The sequence below is a fragment of the Oncorhynchus nerka genome, linkage group LG4 (assembly GCF_034236695.1).
Source record: "Oncorhynchus nerka isolate Pitt River linkage group LG4, Oner_Uvic_2.0, whole genome shotgun sequence".
NCBI lineage: Eukaryota > Metazoa > Chordata > Actinopteri > Salmoniformes > Salmonidae > Oncorhynchus > Oncorhynchus nerka.
Genome location: NC_088399.1, coordinates 58,529,036 through 58,548,325, shown reverse-complemented (window position 1 = coordinate 58,548,325; position 19,290 = coordinate 58,529,036). Strand labels below are relative to the sequence as shown.

The window sequence follows — 19,290 nt, the reverse complement described above, 5'->3', positions numbered from 1 at the left end:
AGTTAGTCCTATTATTTAACTTAAATATGGTGTCTTATCCATTCACCCTCTGAATGGCACATATACACAATCCATGCCTCAAGGCTTAAACATCCTTCTTTAACCTGTCCCCTCCCCTTCATCTACACTGATTGAAGTGGATTTAACAGGTGACATCAATATGGGATCATATTTTTCACCTGGTCAGTCTGTGTCATGGAAAGAACTGGTGTTTCTAATGTTTTGTACACTCAGTGTATAAAGTATGGTTACATTTCATTTAAAGGAGTTGCCTTGCCGCTTTGGTAGTAGCCGAGACAGAGCTCTTGTAAATGTGTACATTTTTTGTTATTTTCAAATGTTTTTATCCATTGTTTTTGTAACCAACATTTACCATTTTTACGAGTTTTTATTGCACATTCTGTATATTGCAGATTGACTGACAGGTCAACCCTTTTTGTTTTGGCTTGCTAGCTAGCTGGCTAATGTTTTTGTTTATGCATCTGGACACAGTACCAGATTATATATTTCACCTGTCTGCCAGTTTCTGATATTTTGAGAACATCGTGAGAGGAATGGGAGATGGACGAATACAGTGCTGAGGCAGGGTTTATAGAGGGTTTATAGAGAGGATGACTGGCTACTACTCTGAACTGTGTGTGGTTTCTGGTGCCCAGAGCTGCCAAGGCATCGCCCTAGTGGGTGCTACCCAGAGTGGAAGAGGCGAAGTCCAGTGGCTATATGACTCAGGCTTGGTTCCCAGACTTGCCCTCTACAAGACCACCAGCAGACCTCACCATCATCTACCATCCTCTGTCCAGCTCCCTCCGCTCAACCCATGAACTGACCCTCTCCATCAACAGAGGATGCAGCATTCAAAGTCTTGGCCTCAGTTGGTTGACCTGACCTGTCATGATATATTGTTTTGTTCTTTGCTTATGAAGCGTTTTGAGATTTCTATTATGAAAAGCGCTATATAAGTAAAATGTATTATTATTATTATTTGCTCTGTTAAACCAACCTTTTAGAATGACTTTGATAGCAACAGTGAATCTATTTAGTGGAGATCTCTCAATCATTCTCACAATAGCACATTGGTAGTAGTCAGTGACAGATGTCAAAGCTAAGCAGGGCAGGGCTAGGTTAAAACCCTGGGTGGTAGAACATAGGGATAGCTGTAGATCAACTTTCCAGTAGGAGGTGCTGCCCAGTGTATTTTTTCTGATAGTGGATATAACATCAAAGATCTATGTTTGTCTATGTTGAGTGATGAAACAGTACTGGTTGACATTCTGCAAATCCACGTGTTTTACACGTAGATTTGTTTTACACGTAGATTCCACGACACAATACACGTGACAAATTATATTGAAACAATGTTGATTCAACTAGTTTGTGCCTAGTGGGATCACACAGTTCCATGGTCAGGGCAACCAATAGGCCAGGGTATACTATTGTACACTATTCTCCATATTATAATTATATGCTAATTTTCCAACATTACCATGGGTTGAAGACCTGAATGTGGCCATTTTATTTAATTTAAAAAAACTCATCTTTTTTTGTGCAAAACCATATTTTTCCATGTGCGCAGCTTAGGGTTCATGAAAACTTCCCTAAGCATATAGTTAAATATCACTGCTTTTATGCATGGATCACTTTTCTATGCATGGATTCTGAAACTAAAGATAAATATGTTTTGATGGCTATCTTTCATTGATGTCCATTCTGAACGCCTTCTTCATAGGCTACATTCTAATGTTGTTCAGATCCCATTCCGTATTTAAAGGGATTACTTTAAATACTCACTGATCAAATTGGTAGGCCACCCAGTGGGTGTATTTTCTGGGATTTAATTCAAGCCACACACACCATTCTTGTTACCCATGTGCATAGGGTAAGTCTGAAGATGCCTTTCATATGGAATAGGGGTGCCATTTGGGACACAGGTTTAATGTTTACACTACAGTTTTTTGGCAAAAACATTTACATCACTTTTTGTAATGTGTTAAATAAGAATTTTGATGGGTTCCAAATGTAATGCTATTCATCATGGGAAACCTAAACCTCAAAAATGAAGTGCAAAGGCAATACACAAGACACGGCACCTTTACTGAACTGCACCAGTCAGCCACATGACTTACTTCTGGGAATGCTGTCTGTCTGTAGGTCGCCATAACAACATCAATCACGTACAAATAGACCAATAAAACAATTGTAATCTAATGGATTACATTACACAATTTATTAAATGAATTGTAATGTTTAATGAATTTGGTTGCTTAACCTCCCCACCACAGACCGGTCATCTTTATTTCCATGTTCCCTCAGGTGCTGTTCAATGTGTTTAATGCATTTGTGTCGCTTGGAGGGGCAAAAATCGACGCTGTAGAGATCATCAAAGGCATAAGTACGTAAGAGCGTCACACCTTGGCTACGTCCCAAATGGCACCCTATTCCTTATGTAGTTCACTTCTTTTGACCATGGTCCAATGTGCAGTACTTTTTACGAGAGCCCTATGTGGGGAATAGGGTGCCATTTGGGACGCATTGTTAGATTTTTAGGCCAACAAATAGAGCCCTGTCACGTAGTCAACAGCGACAGCTTCTTGTGCCAACTTGAAGCAAACTGCTAGGATAATGCAACAAGTAATTGAGTATGTAATCTATCTAAACCAGGGGTAGGCAACCCTGGTCCTGGAGAGCGGTTTTTGATTTAACCGACCTGAAAGACCAGGTATGTTGCATTTAGGCAGTCACTGAACTGATCAATTAGCTCAGTTGGTCAGGTAGGGTGGCTAGTTGGGACAAAATCCTGCAGCACCTGCGGCTCTCCAGGAACAGATTGTATGTTTTGTATTTATTCATGAAACAAGTATCTTTGTTCCCTGTTTGCCTCTCCATATGTCATTCTGTCTCACTTCTTCCTCTTCTTTCACCCTGTTTCCCTTTTCTCTGTCTCTCATCACCCTCCTCTCTCTTCCTCCTCTGCCCTGTGTAGTCTCGTTCTTCGTGGTGGCGGTTGGAGGCGCCCTGGTTGGTGTCGTCTTTGCTCTGCTGATCTCGCTCCTAACCAGATGCACCAAGAACATCCAGATCATCGAGCCAGGCTTCATCTTCATCCTGGGCTACCTCTCTTACCTCACAGCCGAGATGCTCTCGCTATCTCCTATCCTGTCGTAAGTCCTTCTGAGTGTTATGTTGATTTATTAGCCTTTTACAACCTTTCCATTACAATAGACGCAGGGGGTTTCCATTGAAAACCTAACATGATATTTCCACTTACCTTGGCTTAGTTTTTAGATACAATATGTATTTCAGTTACATAGCTCTTTTTTTTCTAAGTGTGTACTATCTAGAACCTAAGAGTTCTTCAGCTGTCCCCATAGTATAACCCTTTTGGGGTTCCAGGTAGAACCCTTTCACAGAAGGTTCTACATAGAACCCAAAAATATTCTATGTGGAAGCAAGAAGGGTTCTCCCTGGAACCGAGAAGGGTTCTACTATGGAGACAGCCGAATAAACCTTTTTTCTCAGAATGTATGTTTGAGCCATGTATGGCCCTTGGAGGTTGACTCTGGTCGACTATGGCAGAGCTCTCTACATACCATTATATACAGTACCTACTGCGTTTTAGTCTATTCTAAGTGACGTGACTCCTTTCTTGCTGTGACATAGGTGTACGTTCTATGGCATCTGCTGTCAGAAGTATATCAATGCCAACATGGACGAGAGGTCAGTCAGCACGGTACGATACGCAATGAAGGTGTTCGCAAATGGCTCAGAGACCATCATCTTCGTCTTCCTCGGCATCACGGCCATAGATCCGTCTATATGGGTGTGGAACACAGCCTTTATCTTCCTCACACTCCTCTTCATCTTTGTGTTCAGGTTCATAGGTGAGTTTGGGTCATAATCTTTAGTATTATTTTGTGAGCGGAGAAATCAATGGAGATTCTTTTCCCTTAGAACAGCTTAAATTCGTGGAGGCACGGATTCTAGAAGGTGTCGAAAGCGTTTCATAGGGATGCTGGCAATGTTGACTCCAATGCTTCCCACAGTCGTGTCAAATTGTCTGGATGTCCTTTGGGTGGTGGACCATTCTTGATTCACACGGGAAACTGTTGAGCATGAAAAGCCCAGCAGTGTTGCAGTTCTTGACACACACAAACCGATGTGCCTGGGTAGGGCAGTTGCGGTGACCATATTACCGCCACACCGGCAGTCATGAGTCATGACCTCAGTAATATTCTATGTGACCGTTGAGTCACAGTAATCTCCTCTTATGTACTCTGAAAATGCGTTGGTAGTACCCAACTCGCTAACGATCATCAGGTCGCTAATGGCCTGATACTCATGGCTCCATTGTCCCTCTAACCAAATGCAATCAAAAATCACATGAAACACTTAACTCACATCACTGTGATTGATCAATTTGAAGAAAGAAGTTCAACAACCGGTTGAAACTGAGTGGAAGGCACAGTTGTCTAAGGCACCGCAAAGCAGTTGCTGGCTGTGCCACTAGAGGTTCTGAGTTTGAGTCCAGGCTCTGTCACAGCCGGCCGCGACCGGGAGACCCATAGGGCGGCGCACAATTGGCCCAGCATCGTCCGGGTTAGGGGAAGGCATGGTTGGCAGGGACGACATGCATTGATCAACAGGCTGCCATGAGGCCCGGGTTTGTGGGGCAGGCAGAAGTTAAAGTCTTCGCCTTCTGGTTTACGCATTTCACACTTCTGCATTATGTCGTGACAGTGGGCTCAAAGAGGAGGTCTAACTTTTCTTTGTCTGTTCAGCTGAATAGGCTTAACCAAAGGGCCCTTTCGCCTACCACTGCTAAGGTCATGGTATGACCACAGCTTTGGATAGCAGTGCGGGAGACACGGAGGGTGAGGTCTGTGATATTACAGATCTCTTCCCAATCTGAATGCAGCCATCTCCCCACCTCCTCCAATAGTTCAGTCAGGTAAGCCATCAAAAAAAAGGTCTCGTTGAGAGCTCTTCTGACAGACTGGGCTGAGGCTTTGTATGGTTTCTGGAAAATGGAGGCAGTAAAGCGATCCATCTTATCAGGGAGTGAGGCATCGGTAGTGATACCTATAAGGCGTGAGGGGTAGCTGTGGTAAGCCAGAGATGGTGCCACTTTAAAGCTGATTCAAGGAAATTCCGGCAATCGCAGTGGCCATACAGCATTTATGGTGATGCGTCCTCCACAGAAATCAGGGCATTCGTACTTCTTGCACTTCACAGAGTGGAGTGTCACTTGGTCTGCACAACTTAAAGCACACCACTCATAGTGATTGAGGGCTTATCGCTATAGCCAGTCAGCTATTAGAGCAGCTGGCTAAACAAAAAGAAAATACCTCTTCTAAGATGTTGGAGTCGGTTTCCTAGGAGTTCAGGCTATCCATGATTTCGTCCCAGCTGGTCATGGGAGCAGAGCTACAGCTCCCGCTAGTGGCTCAGAGGCGAACCAGGCTACCGAGAGAGAGGCCCGTTTTACCTCAGTTAGCGACATGCAGCACTTGTAGGACTCAGTCCTTGAGTGCCACCTTGGCATGTTTCCCTCCCAAGCACATGATGCATAGAAGGTGATAATCCTTCCTAATCCTTCCTAGCTTCCGGTCCAATTTGTAAGTCGCTCTGGATAAGAGCGTCTGCTAAATGACTTAAATGTAAATGTAATTCATGTCCTGAGCTAAGCTCGTTTTGGGTACGGGTAGCGGTAGCCAGTGTGAAGAAAAAAGCCTTGCGGCTGAGGGCTAGCAGTGATTAGCACAGTAGAGAATGCTATAGCAATGAGGCTGAAACGTGTTAGCTAGCTAGCAGCTACCTGGAGGTGTACTGTAGCTAGCTCAGTGCTAGCTGAAGGGGTTGAGCTAGGATAGCATAAGCCTTCAGGTTAGCCTACTCCCACGACTTGAAGATCTGTGTGGCTGGGTAGACGGTCTAGTTAGTATCGGTGAATTAACACGGGTTAAAACTAGGCGAGGGGAAAGCTAGCAATGCTACAGTGTTGCAGGTAGAATTGTGTGGTTCGCTTGACCTGCAGCTAGCTAGCTGAGTTAGCCTGGGCTAACCGAGTCACACTAGCTCGCAATGTAGCTACCTAGCAGGAGGGGGGACCGAGGTAAAGAGATTTCTACACGTGCAGTACTACCGTGCTGCAGGTAGAATAACCTTGCAGCATGCTAGCCAAGTTAGCATGAACAGCGCAGTGTGGGCTAACTGAGTCCCAATAGCTAGTGGTGAAGCCAGCTAGCAAAGGTAGAAAAGTACATTTCTACAAGTAATACGGTTACTACTCTGCCTCATGACTGGGTCCGAAGTTTCACGTCTGGCAGCGATAAGCCTTGCGGGTGGCCTCCACTTTTAAGTGGAAAAACAGAGAACCAGTCAGAGTAGGATAGAGCAAGAATTGTCTTCAATGAGAAAGAGAAACTAAAATTGTCAGTGTGCGGGAGAGTGGCTTTGTCAGGCAGGATGAGGGCGCACCCAATTCACTGTTTTTACAGTCTGTTTTGCAAAATATGTTTTATGATTTGGTTACTTCAAGTTATGGGAATTCCGGGAATGAAATCCCATTGTGAAATACAAAATGTAATTTGAAAGAGAAAGCTCTGCAAATTCAAGTATTGTGGTGGCAGCATCATGTTATGAGTATGCTTGTCACAGGCAGGGACTGGGGAGTTTGTCAGGATCTAAAGAAATATGAAAGAAGCAAAGCCTGGGTAAAAAGTTAGAGGAAAGCCGGCCTCAGTTTAATGAAACCTTAACACTGGGATGTAGTTATTTTTTTGCTGGATGATTACACACATTTTAATAACAAAGACACACCAGAATGGGTTTCCAAGACGTATTGAGTGATCCTGAGTGGTCTAGTCTCAGTCCTGACTTAAATTTGCTTCAAAATCAGAGATTTTTATATTGCTGTCTGTCAGGATTTGGCCAGAGTTGTTCCGGTTTTGGTCACTAGATGCCCCCATTGTGCTTTTTGACCCTTTTGTTTTCCCTTGTTCCCAGTTATTATTGGCACCTGTGCCTCGTTTCCCTTGATTGTATTTAAACCCTTAGTTTTCCTCAGTTCTTTGCTCTGTGTTTGAATGTTAGCACCCAGCCCCAGTGATGCTGTGAACATTTGTTGCTCCAGTTGGACTCTCTTGTGGAACTCTGTTTTTGTTCTTGTTTATTTATTTTTGAGTATCTTTTGAGGCTTTTTTCTGCTGTACCTACCACCTTGTGGATTTACCTTTTCTTGGAGGATTACCTTTGTTCTCTTGGAATTACTTCTGACGTTGTGGAGTTATATTTTTGCCTGAAGAACTTTCCTTTTTACTTTATTAAAACACCGTCTCAAGTACTGCTGTGTCTGCCTCATCTTCTAGGTTCTGCCGACTATTCGTGGCTCAGTTTGCTAAGTGACTGTTTCTCACACCGGAGACCCGGGTTCGTAACCGGGTCCTGACAGCTGTCCATCAATGATTCTTAAACAAATTTACTGAACTTGAGCATTTTGGGCAAGAACAATGGATATGTTGCCCTAAAAGTTGTGCAAAGTTGGTAGAATCTTATTAAAAATGCTTCATAGTTGTAATGGCTACCAATGGTGCTTGCTTCAAATGGGAAACTGGGAAGTCCGATATAATTGTGTTCAAGTGCTTTTGAAGTTGGAACAATTCTTCAACCAATAAAATTTTAGTTCGCTTGATAAGCTCGCTAACATTGCTAATAAAAAAGTTAGCTAGCTTGCTTTATGCTCTGGAACATTGGCGACTACTAGGTATTTTTTAAACCTCGCGCTTTGGGCTGGATGTGTCAATGTGTAGTTCATATATGCATAATCTATGAGCAGAATTAATGTTTAACATCAATTAGCCACGAAATCCCTAGTTTGAAAGGTAGTTTTTAATGGAAGCTGTGCTGTGCCATTTTCCCTACATTTTTGCCTATGTGGGCCAGGCCAAGCAATTTGAGTTGAACCAATGAGATTCAGTCCCTCACCATATGAGTTAATGGTAGAAAGAGGCACATCAGGTACCCACAGCAAAGCGAGAAAGAGCAATGAATGATGTGGTGCACATATTTGACTCGTTTCAGAAAACTAGGCATATGTCGCGGGTCACCACTTCACAAGAGAGCCCCATTTGAACGTACACGTTTTTTAAAATTAAAATGCATTTTTTCATATTTTGTAAAGAAATGCCATCTGGAACATGTGAACCTGCATGTGCCTTAATAACAGATATGTATGCCATCTGTAAATACAAATAAAATGTGTTAAATTACGAGCCTAGTTGGTTTAGCTACAGAAAGATAGAAACCTTCCCGCTAGCCATGATTGGCTGAGATAATGAGTGGGCTTGACATGCTGAGAGACGACAATGAGTTCAGATTGGACTGCATAATATACCACGCTTCTGTCTATATGAGCTGGTCAGTATGTGTAGGTAATCCTGTCTATCATAGCTAAGGTAAGATAGTCTAAGCTAGCTACATTTTCAGATATTACACATTTCTAATTTTGACAGTCGTTATCACTTCAAAGTATAGTGTTAGCTAGCTAACTAACGTTAGCTAACTGGCTCGCTCACATTACGTGTATGATCTTATTATTCGTATCTGAGCCATTTGCTTTGCTAGTTATAGCCTAATTTTAGCTAGCTAACATTGAACCTGGTTGCAGATTCATGCAGGGTAATAACATCATGAGTTGGGATTATGGTTCCTTGTTTAGCTAGCTAGCTATGTCTTAACAAAAAGACTCCACTATGTAAGTAATTATTTCAATAGATTGTCACTGTGACAACTCTTGATAGGCGTAGTTGGTAAATTCGCTCTAGCTATCTACTCCGATTTCAGAGCACTCTCGTCAGAGTGTGCCAGAGCGCAGAATAACTGACGAGTTTACGAACACTCAAAACCTGTTGAATATGGCCGGTGTTAATAAACATTGGCAAAAAAAGCGCAAATTGTTGCCAGCAGCACAGTTGCAGTCACCAACACTCTGGATAACATAAAAACAGCCTAACTAGCTCTGCTAGTGTGAGTAAAATGGTCAGTGAACAGTTCTCTCATGTTAGCCAGTTAGCTTGAGTGCTTGACTGTTGAACTCGTATCAACCCTTAAAGAGATGGGTGGTGCTAAAGCTTAAGAGGGTGTGAACGATACTGAATGGGTGTAGACAAAGAGGTCTCCAGTAGGTAACCAAAACATTCAAAGTCCATTTTCTCCAAAAGTGAAGTAACAAATTTATCAACTTTCAAAGCAGAATTACTCAAATGTAGTGTATAATATACAATTTTGTAGCTCTGTGTGTCTGCTTTTATCCAATGTAAAAAAAACAGGCGGTCGGTCACATATACACATGTGTGACGTAGTACACAATTTTTGAGGACCACTTTTGCTCATATGCACTACTTTCAGAATTTCTGGCAAAAAAAATATACAAAACTACCAGATAATCTCTTTAACATTGACAATATGGTCAGAGTAGCTACATGATCCATATTGATAAGGTTGTCATTGTCAAAAACGGATTTGTTGTCATCTTTTGGTTGAAAAGGTAAATGGTCAGTGGAGAAACGTCACAACTCGGGTAACATTTTCCCACTTGGAATTCCAACTTGGATGGTCATTCATTTCCCACTGAGAACTAGGAGTTTCCGCTAACTCCGATAGCATGTGAACGCGGCATAACTCTGAGGTGTGAAGACATTTTTTATTTATTTAATTAAGAACATCTTCTATAATTTTATTTCACTTTGAAAATGTGAAGTAGGCTGTGTATCTGTAGGGGAAAAAAATCTTATTGTATCCTTTTTTAATGCAGCAAAATGTGAAGACTACAAGGCACATTGATAGGAGAATTATGTTCTCCAGGTACATCACCCAATTGAATTATATTACTCTCAGTCTGCAAACCAGAATTTGTAGGATCCTGGTCGAATGAAACAGACGGAGGCCCAGCTAAATGGTCAAAAAGGTTTATTCACGGAACGTTCTGAAGTCAAGAATAAAAATCAATTCATTTTATACTGACTTCTCACACCCACACACGTCCTGCTACGCACACACTCTGTGTCTCTTCCCAGCCGACAGAGATAGTGACTTTGTCCTTGAGACGTACTCCCCGTTCTCTCCCAAATCTCTAGTCAGGTCGGCATCGAGCTTAGACAGTCTGTGTTTAAAATACCATAAAGGCATATTGTTTTACCCTAATTCTGACTAGGACTACACATTTATTGATTATGATTTTATACATTCTAATCAATTTCATATAATTATGTTTCAGGGTGGAATATTCTAATCATTCAATTAACAGACAATCCTCACCTATCACACATGTAACACAAACACTGCTTTTCTCTGTGTGTTTATATCACAGGGGTCTTTTTTCTCACCTGGATTCTCAACCAATACCGACTGGTTCCCTTGGAGTTTATTGATCAGGTAGTGATGGGCTATGGTGGCCTACGAGGGGCAGTAGCCTATGGCCTTGTGGTCTCACTGGATGAGAAAAAGTACAAGGAGAAGAACATGATGATCAGCACCACCCTCCTAGTGGTGTACTTCACTGTCATGCTGCAGGTAAAATAGCTCATTTAAATGTCAAACTTCAGTCCATAAATATTTCACTATTTGTTGTTTTCTTTCAGTGTAATATGTCTTCACTTGAACAGACTGGTATATTGTAATTTGTCGCCGGTTTACTATATTTTCTTATTTGTTGCAGGGAATAACTATGAAACCACTGGTCAACTGGCTAAAAGTGAAGAGAGCAGCAGTGACAGAATGCACACTAGCTGAAAAAATACAGAATAGGGTAACTATTTAGTCAGAAGTCTTTGTTGTTCATCAACCCAAAAGAATCAGACAACAAACCTTACATCTCTCTAATAAATATCCAAAGTAAAGTGTTTACTTTTTGTAAACTGTACTACACCACCTTTTAATACACAAGGGGAGGTCCTCGGGACAAGTCAATCACAGGTCTGTCAAATGAACGACAAGGTATATTAAGAAGAGAACACACAAATAAATTAGTAGCAGAGCATGATTCATGCAGACTTTAAAGCACATTCGTGATGAAATACTCTTTGTGAGCTAGTACAGTCGTGATGAAAAAAACTCTTTGTGAGAGAGCACACATGGTATAATAACACACTTGTGGTAATTGGCATGTGAATGCACACTGCTTTTGAATTAAATAGCTCCCTCTTAAGAACAGCCTAGAAGGTCTCTAGGGAAGTGGTGACACAACATACAAACAAACATTTATATGACAAAGAAAATTGTACTAATCTGCCCACTAAGGCAACCCCAAATCATTTGCATGGATACCAGATCATTTGCCATGGCAGACTACACAGAAAAACCTCAAATCTACCGGGACACAAACTAACTCAACAGTAAGAATAGCACGCGATCCAAAAGCTCTGAAAAGTTCAAACATAATTATAACCCTGGCTCATTTACACAATAGCAGTATCAAACATGTTATATTTTAGTAGCCCTTTCCTGCAGTCAAATGACCTAGTCGCTTCATGGGTGGAATGTGATTTAATATTTTTCATAATTTCATTAATAAACATTTGTAATATTGCAGTCTTTTGTGATGTATATTATCAAGTTTAATATTGGGATGTAAACTCAAAACTGAAAAAATTTCAACTTTTTTTAAGCCCATAACCGTGTGTATGAAGTGTATACTTTGGTTTCAAAGTCATTTGTTTTAGAAACACTCTGTGACCCTGATTTAGCCCACTGCAGTAAAAGGTTAAATAAACAGCATTATTAAATAGACTTGATTCACATTACAATGTTAAAAGTGAATACCATTAAAATGAATGAGCTATACCCGTCTCCCAGCTCATACACTCACTACCGTCTTCCAAGCCACTTTTCCAAATTAGGAAAAATGAGGGAATGTGAAATGGGAGTGGGTTGTCTCGCTTTCTCTACCGTCTCTGCTGGCACAACCCACAGCCCACAGGTATGTTTTTCCCTAGATAAAACAGTCACAAAGTCAAAATTGTCTATACTGTGGCGATAGCGGACCCACTCCTTAGCTAGCTGACAAACTAGAAGAACGAGGAGACTGTAGCTGAAGTTGAACCGGTGTACCAGATATTTAATGTCCTCAAAATACAGACTAAAAGAGGGTTAGAAGGGTTGCCCAAAACAAATGCATCTGGCTGTCAAATAACTCAAAGGAGATGTTATTGTGTCCCATTCAGCTTCTCAGACACCCTCAACCCCCAAAACTAGTGGCCTATCAGCTATCTGAACTAGGGGCAACTCCTCCCCCATACTTTCCACATGAGCCCCCCACATGATCTTTGGTATTTTTGGCATTTTAGGATGGCGATAGAGCAGTGTTACTCACTATTGTTTTGTAAGGGGGCCACTTTGGGTTGAGACAATCATTCATAGGGCCGCAAAGATCTTTAATTTGTTGTACTTTTTCTACCAATATGATCAATTATCAATTGAGAGCAAATTCAGAGCAATAGAGCACATGCAATTGATTTGATGTACAGCACATCACAAATACAGTGGTTCTTCCTTTATAAGTCACGAGCTTATGTCACGACTGTTAGTGGTAGATGGTGGCATTCTGTTATTGCACAACACTATCACAAGGGGGAGTTAGAAGGCTGATCTATCGGTAGTCTAAACTGTGGCACAAATTGACTATATTTTTGTAAATTAATGGACGTGTTGTTCAGTCTGAGAGTCTCTCTTCTCTGGCACTAGAGTCCTGCATCAGGTAACAACAACAAACAACTGTTGTTGGTCCTGGAGTTTAGAGAGATCTTGGGAAAATACAATGGGGGATTTATACTTAACATGTGGACTGACAATTTTCAATAAAATAGGCATGGTGAGCTTTTGGTTTCTCTCCCACTAAAAATAGAAATAAATAATTCTAAATATCAAACTGGCTTTATTTACAAATAAGTAAGAATGTCTCACCCCATGTTCAAGAATGGCCTTTTCCCCTTTATTCAGATTACAACAGCTCACTTTCGGTTACTTGAAAACAAAATCATCTCCAAAATATCAAGCCATAGAAAGTTGATTGCAATTTCAGTTTAAACCACCAGAAAAGACAGAACAAATAATACAACAAATATTGTGGTTAAACTCAAATATACTAATTGATCAAAAAAATGTATCAATCGGAACCTTTATCAAGTGGAAGGGGGAAAAAGTAAGTCATTTTTCTGTCCACCCTGCATTAAAGACCAAAATTGTTTAAAGAAAATTGTGATAAATATATACCAGTTTAATTTAAGGACCAAAATATTGACAACTGTGCCATATAGATTGCAAAATAGTTAAAGAAATGTTCAATGTACTGATTCCATGGCACATGGTTAAAGAATTGACACGCAATGTTCCGTTTCTTATAACCTACTGCAGGCCTAAAACCTATGGGTTTAACCTTCTGAATTAATGATTATATTGAAGATAGAAGCTGCCTCTTAATGAGTTCCCGAGAGTTATCTGTTATCCAACAATTATTGTTATTATTATTAACCCTAATTATATAAAGCCCCTTAGATATTCTGTTTTTTTTTATTTACAGTAGTGATGGACACCTGGAGTCATTTTGTTTTTCACAAGCGTAGCAGGCTGTGAATTCTGCAAACAACGTTTACAGGATGGGCTATTAGCAGAACAATAGACTCTTCAACCTTTATAAAAGGATAGTCTAATAGCTCGTAGGCGAGAGAAAAAAAATCCCCCCAATTTACAATGTATTAAGTACTCTGTTTAACATCCCTAACCCCAAACCTCATGCAACCGCAAAATGTCGGATCAAGCATATATACTGTAGAGTATTTATGCTTTTGTTAATAAAATAATGATAAAAATACTCTTTCAAAATGTAGATGTTTATTTCAACTATCAGCAGGACAATAGGGAATAAATAGCACTGAATGACAGAGCGTGGGGACTGGTCTTGATAAAACAATCAGATTTTTATTTGGAACGGTTAGGATTATTTTGCTCTTCACTTGCAGTCACTTAGTAGCTTGGGCCTACTCCCGACCGGTCACGTTGTACAGCATCATATTTTCCAAACTGAAACCCTTAATTAAATCGCTTTAGCCGTGATGGTAAAATGAATCAAGGCTCACTTTTTTATTTAGTTTTATAACTAAAATGCTTGACTGTATTTAATGACATGGAAGACGTGGATGCTGTGTGATGACATGCACAAATTCATGAGCGATTGATTGATGTACTGTATATTTAAGTAGGCCTTTATGCCAATAAGTAAGTTACGCTAAAACAGCTACACTAACAAATCGCATTGTAATTCTCTTGGAATAGAAACATGTTGTACAGTGCCATATGTTCCTAACAGAAACCTTTAGGACTACAGTACATCGGTTACAGTAAGAAATGCATTTTTTTTCTTGGAATAGAAATATGTTGTACAGGGCCATATTTTCCTGAAACCCTTAGGCCTATTCTTGGAATATAAAAAACATAATATTCATCAAATGAATTAAGCTTAATTTCTAAAAATCTATCCCGTATAGTCTGTTCTATTCAAGGCTCCTTTTTATTTATGTATTTTTTAAACTATTTACCCCATTTTTCTCCCCAATTGGTAGTTAGTCTTATCTCATCGCTGCAACTCCTGTATGGACTCGGGAGAGGTGAAGGTCGAGAGCAATGTGTCCTCCGAAACAAGACCCAACCAAGCCGCACTGCTTCTTGACACAATGCCCGCTTAACCCGGAAGCCAGCCACACCAATGTGTAGGAAGAAACAACCGGTGACCATGTTAACGTGCATGCTCCCGGCCCGCCACAGGAGTCGCTAGAGCACGATGGGACAAGGACATCCCTGCCGGCCAAGCACTCCCCTAACCCGGACGACGCTGGGCCAATTGTTCGATGCCCCATGGGTCTCCCGGTTGTGGCCGGCTGCGACAGAGCCTGGACTCGAACCAGGATCTCTAATGGCACAGCTAGCAACTGCTATGCAGTGCCTTAGACCACTGCGCCACTCGGGAGGCAAAGCTCCCTTTGACTCTTAGGCCTACAGCTCCATGTCACTTCAATAATTAGCTTCTCAAAGATGCCCTCTTGTGGGCAAACTAGCACTAACTACTATTAATGGCAACAATAGCTGACTCTTACACCTGAAGTCGGAAGTTTACATACACTTAGTCATTAAAACTAGTTTTTCAACCACTCCACAAATTATTGTAAAAAAACTATAGTTTTGGCAAGTCAGTTAGGACATCTACGTTGTGCATGACACAAGTCATTTTTTCAACAATTGTTTACAGACAGATTATTTCACTTATAATTCACTGTATCACAGTTCCAGTGGGTCAGAAGTTTACATACACTTATGTTGACTGTGCCTTTAAACAGCTTGGAAAATTCCAGAAAATTATGTCATGGCTTTAGAGAGATTCTGATAGGCTAATTGACATAATTTGAGTCAGTTGGAGGTGTACATGTGGATGTATTTCAAGGCCTACCTTCAAACTCAGTGCCTCTTTGCTTGACATCATGGGAAAATCAAGAGTAGGCAACAACACGTCTGCCACACTGACCGTCAACACGGGGACCCCTCAGGTGTGTGTGCTTAGTCCTTCAGAAATTTGGTTTAGACCTCCCAAAGTCTGGTTCATCCTTGGGAGCAATTTCCAAATGCCTGATGGTACCACATTCATCTGTACAAACAATAGTACGCAAGTATAAACACCATGGAACCACGCAGCCGTCATACCGCTCAGGAAGGAGATGAGTTCTGTCTCCTAGAGATGAACATACTTTTGTGCGAAAAGTGCAAATAAATCCCAGAACAACAGCAAAGGGCCTTGTGAAGATGCTGGAGGAAACAGGTGCAAAAGTATCTATATCCACAGTAAAACGAGTCCTATATCGACATAACCTGAAAGGCCGCTCAGCAAGGAAGAAGCCACTGCTCCAAAACCACCATAAAAAAGCTAGACTACAGTTTGCAACTGCACATGGGGACAAAGATCCTACTTTTTGGAGAAATGTACTCTGGTCTGATGAAACAAAAAAAGAACTGTTTGGTCATAATTATGTTTGGAGGAAAATGGGGAGGCTTACAAGCCGAAGAACACCATCCCAACAGTGAAGCACGGTGGTGGCAGCATCATGTTGTGGGGGTGCTTTGCTGTAGGAGGGACTGGTGCACTTCACAAAATAGATGGCATCATAAGGTAGGAAAATGATGTGGATATATTGAAGCAACATCTCAAGACATCAGTCAGGAAGTTAAAGCTTGGTCACAAATGAGTCTTCCAAATGGATAATGACCCCAAGCATACCTCCAAAGTTGTGGCAAAATGGCTTAAGGACAACAAAGTCAAGGTATTGGAGTGGCCATCACAAGTTCTGACCTCAGTCCCACCGAAAATGTGTGGGCAGAACTGAAAAAGCATGTGCGAGCAAGGAGGCCTATAATCCTGACTCAGTTACACCAGCTCTGTCAGGAGGAATGGGCCAAAATTCACCAAACTTATTGTGGGAACCTTGTGGAAGGCTACCCGAAACGTTTGACCCAAGTTAAATAATTTAAAGGCAATGCTACCAAATACTAATTGAGTGTGTGTAAACTTCTGACCCACTGGGAATGTGATGAAAGGAATAAAAGCTGAAATAAATCACTCTCAACTATTATTCTGACATTTCACATTCTTAAAATAAAGTGGTGATCCTAACTGACCTAAGACAGGTTACTTGGATTAAATGTCAAGAATTGTGAAAAACTGAGTTTAAATGTAGTGTATGTAAACATCCGACTTCAACTGTAAATACGAATTTTGCGGCAGCACGCAAGTATGGCACAACTTTTAAAGGAAGAACCACTGTTTATACATACATCAAATAGGCTTCATCACATGTATAAGACCCATATTAAGGGTTAACTCAGTAGTTGGACGAGCGAAAATGTCCCCTTTTGACTAAATGTATTCAAAATGTATAATCTGTTGCTTGTGAGGCAATCTAGGTGTGCATTGGTTCATTGTTGAAAATGTTGTTTTATATGAAAAAGTGCTGACAAAAAAATGTAACTTTTTGCACACACTGCTTCAGAAGTGGATACTATGAGTTTGTTTCAAGGCTCCAAAAATGGGTAACACCTGATCTTAGATCATTTACCAACACAGATCAGAGGCAGTAGGGATGACAACGTGTTATATTGATAGGTGCCATAATTCTGTCCCGTTTGAGCATTCTAAATGCAACGAGTACTTTTGTGTGTCAGGGAAAATGTAAAGAGTAAAAAGTACATAATTTTCTTTAGGAATGTAGCGGAGTAAAAGTTGTCAAATATATAAATAGTAAAGTATAGATACCCAAGAAAAACTACTTAAGTATGGTGGGGGTATGGAAGATTAAGGGTGTTTATCAAGGGCTGAGTGTTGCTAAACCCCTCTTTTGTAAAACATCAACCAGCTCATCTAACAGTGTTGAAAATGGTCAACCTAAATATAACCTTGACAAAATAAATCCATGGATCACCATTCCTTTTGATTTTTTCAGACCTTTGACCACATTCTTGTCGCCATAGAGGATATTTCTGGACAAATAGGACATAACTACATGAGGGACAAGTATTTGGACATCATATTATCAATTTCAATACGTTATTATCATATTATGACTATTATTTAAATGCATTTATTACATACCATACCTTCAAAGATTAAATTTAACACTAAATTGTTTTGTTTTTACTCTCTTCTCGTATCCTTCTAAGGTGGAATAACTTTGAGGAGAGGTGGTTGTACTGGCTCTTGATGACGCCCTCTGCCAAGAAGTCTTGTGACCACATATTCAACATCTTCCACAGACTCAACCTCAAGGATGCCATGAGCTATGTGAAAGAGGTAAGAGTGACTTACAAGGTTGGAGAAAGCCCTGACAACTTAATACTACTGTAATTACGACGTTACACAATAGATTAACCAGCAGGATCACTGATTTACATTAACATTACAAAAAATATACTCTTTTTGTTTATTTTTTATGGCAGATGTTACAGTAGGTGCAGAAAAATGCTTGAGTTACTAAAACTGTTAAGAGCTAATAACACAAGCATTTCACTGCTACCATCTGCTAATCTGTTTACGTGACCAATAAACTTTGATTTGATGAAGTATTTTTATCCCATCATCATAGGGTGAACGCAGAGGCTCATTGGCGTTCATTCGGAAAGAAACCAAGGTTGATGTGGATTTCTATAAGAAGTTTGGTGCCAACTTCTCAGAGATGATGCCTTACATCATGACAGAAAATATGGGATCGGATCATGTTCCAGTCTCTTCCATCTTGTAAGCAACATTGCCTGACAGTCCGCATCTCAATGGCAAACTATTCCATAGGGCTCAGATCAAAAGTAATGCACTATAGGGAATAGGGTGACTTTTGGGACGCAGACTTCTGCATGCATCACTAACATGGGAAGGCGGAAATGTTTTTGGTATCTCAGATTGTTCTGGCAGTTCTCACTTAGAAACTTAATTGAGGGGGAAGGACATTTGACATGGCCAACAAAAACAGGTTTAGGTTGAAGTAACCTTGGACAGCCCTGGGTCAAAGTACAGGCACGAATGGTGAAACTGGCATTGCGTGCAGCTTACTTACCCATTTTGCACATTTAAGTCAATCCCTCCTCAGAGCAACCAGCGGGAGCATGGTTTCCCTTGTCGTATTGTTTCAATACGGAAGGTAGACATCTGTATTAGTCTAGCAAGAGTGCAATACAGAACTGAGCGTATGATCTGTCACAGCGGCATCACCTTAGGAAAACACAAGCATGGTATGTTCCATTGGTCCCATAGTCAACATCCCATATTTGGCACCAATGTAGCGAACGGCGGGACAGGGAGGCCAAGCCGGATAGCTGGGGTGGGAAACAAACACCCTACGCAAGGCGCCCAATGATGTCTATAGTTATAGCTAGCCGAATAGGTGAAAAGTGCCTGATGTGTCTAACAGTCTGGGAGCCAGTCTGCTTGGTGAAGAGAGCAAACGCACCCTTGCAGTTGCGAGTCGTCAGTGTAGTAAAATCCCTATATTAGGATGGAAATTATGTTGAAGGACAGTTTTATGGAAAACTAGATACCAACCCGAGGAGATTCTATATGAGCCTAGTGGATCCTTGATTGAACCTTTTAGGATGTGCTCCACACCCACATGAAAAAGACTATAGTATTCACTGTAGTGTTTTTGCTGACTTTACTGTAGTTTTTCCTGTAGTGTTGCGTACATGACTGTAGTATTAAAAGTTTACTATAGT

At 40.9% G+C, this 19,290-nt stretch overlaps 1 protein-coding gene across 1 annotated transcript in view; it reads left to right on the top strand.

The window, feature by feature from the left end:
• LOC115128271 (sodium/hydrogen exchanger 3-like) overlaps positions 1 to 19,290 on the top strand; it is a 43,525-nt gene that overhangs the window by 9,773 nt on the left and 14,462 nt on the right. The window contains exons 4-11 of the mRNA XM_029657964.2: positions 2,311 to 2,389; positions 2,981 to 3,158; positions 3,658 to 3,878; positions 10,364 to 10,566; positions 10,712 to 10,801; positions 17,532 to 17,602; positions 17,749 to 17,878; positions 18,171 to 18,322. Coding sequence (XP_029513824.2) covers positions 2,311 to 2,389; positions 2,981 to 3,158; positions 3,658 to 3,878; positions 10,364 to 10,566; positions 10,712 to 10,801; positions 17,532 to 17,602; positions 17,749 to 17,878; positions 18,171 to 18,322 — 1,124 coding nt within the window. The remainder of the gene's footprint in view (positions 1 to 2,310; positions 2,390 to 2,980; positions 3,159 to 3,657; positions 3,879 to 10,363; positions 10,567 to 10,711; positions 10,802 to 17,531; positions 17,603 to 17,748; positions 17,879 to 18,170; positions 18,323 to 19,290) is intronic.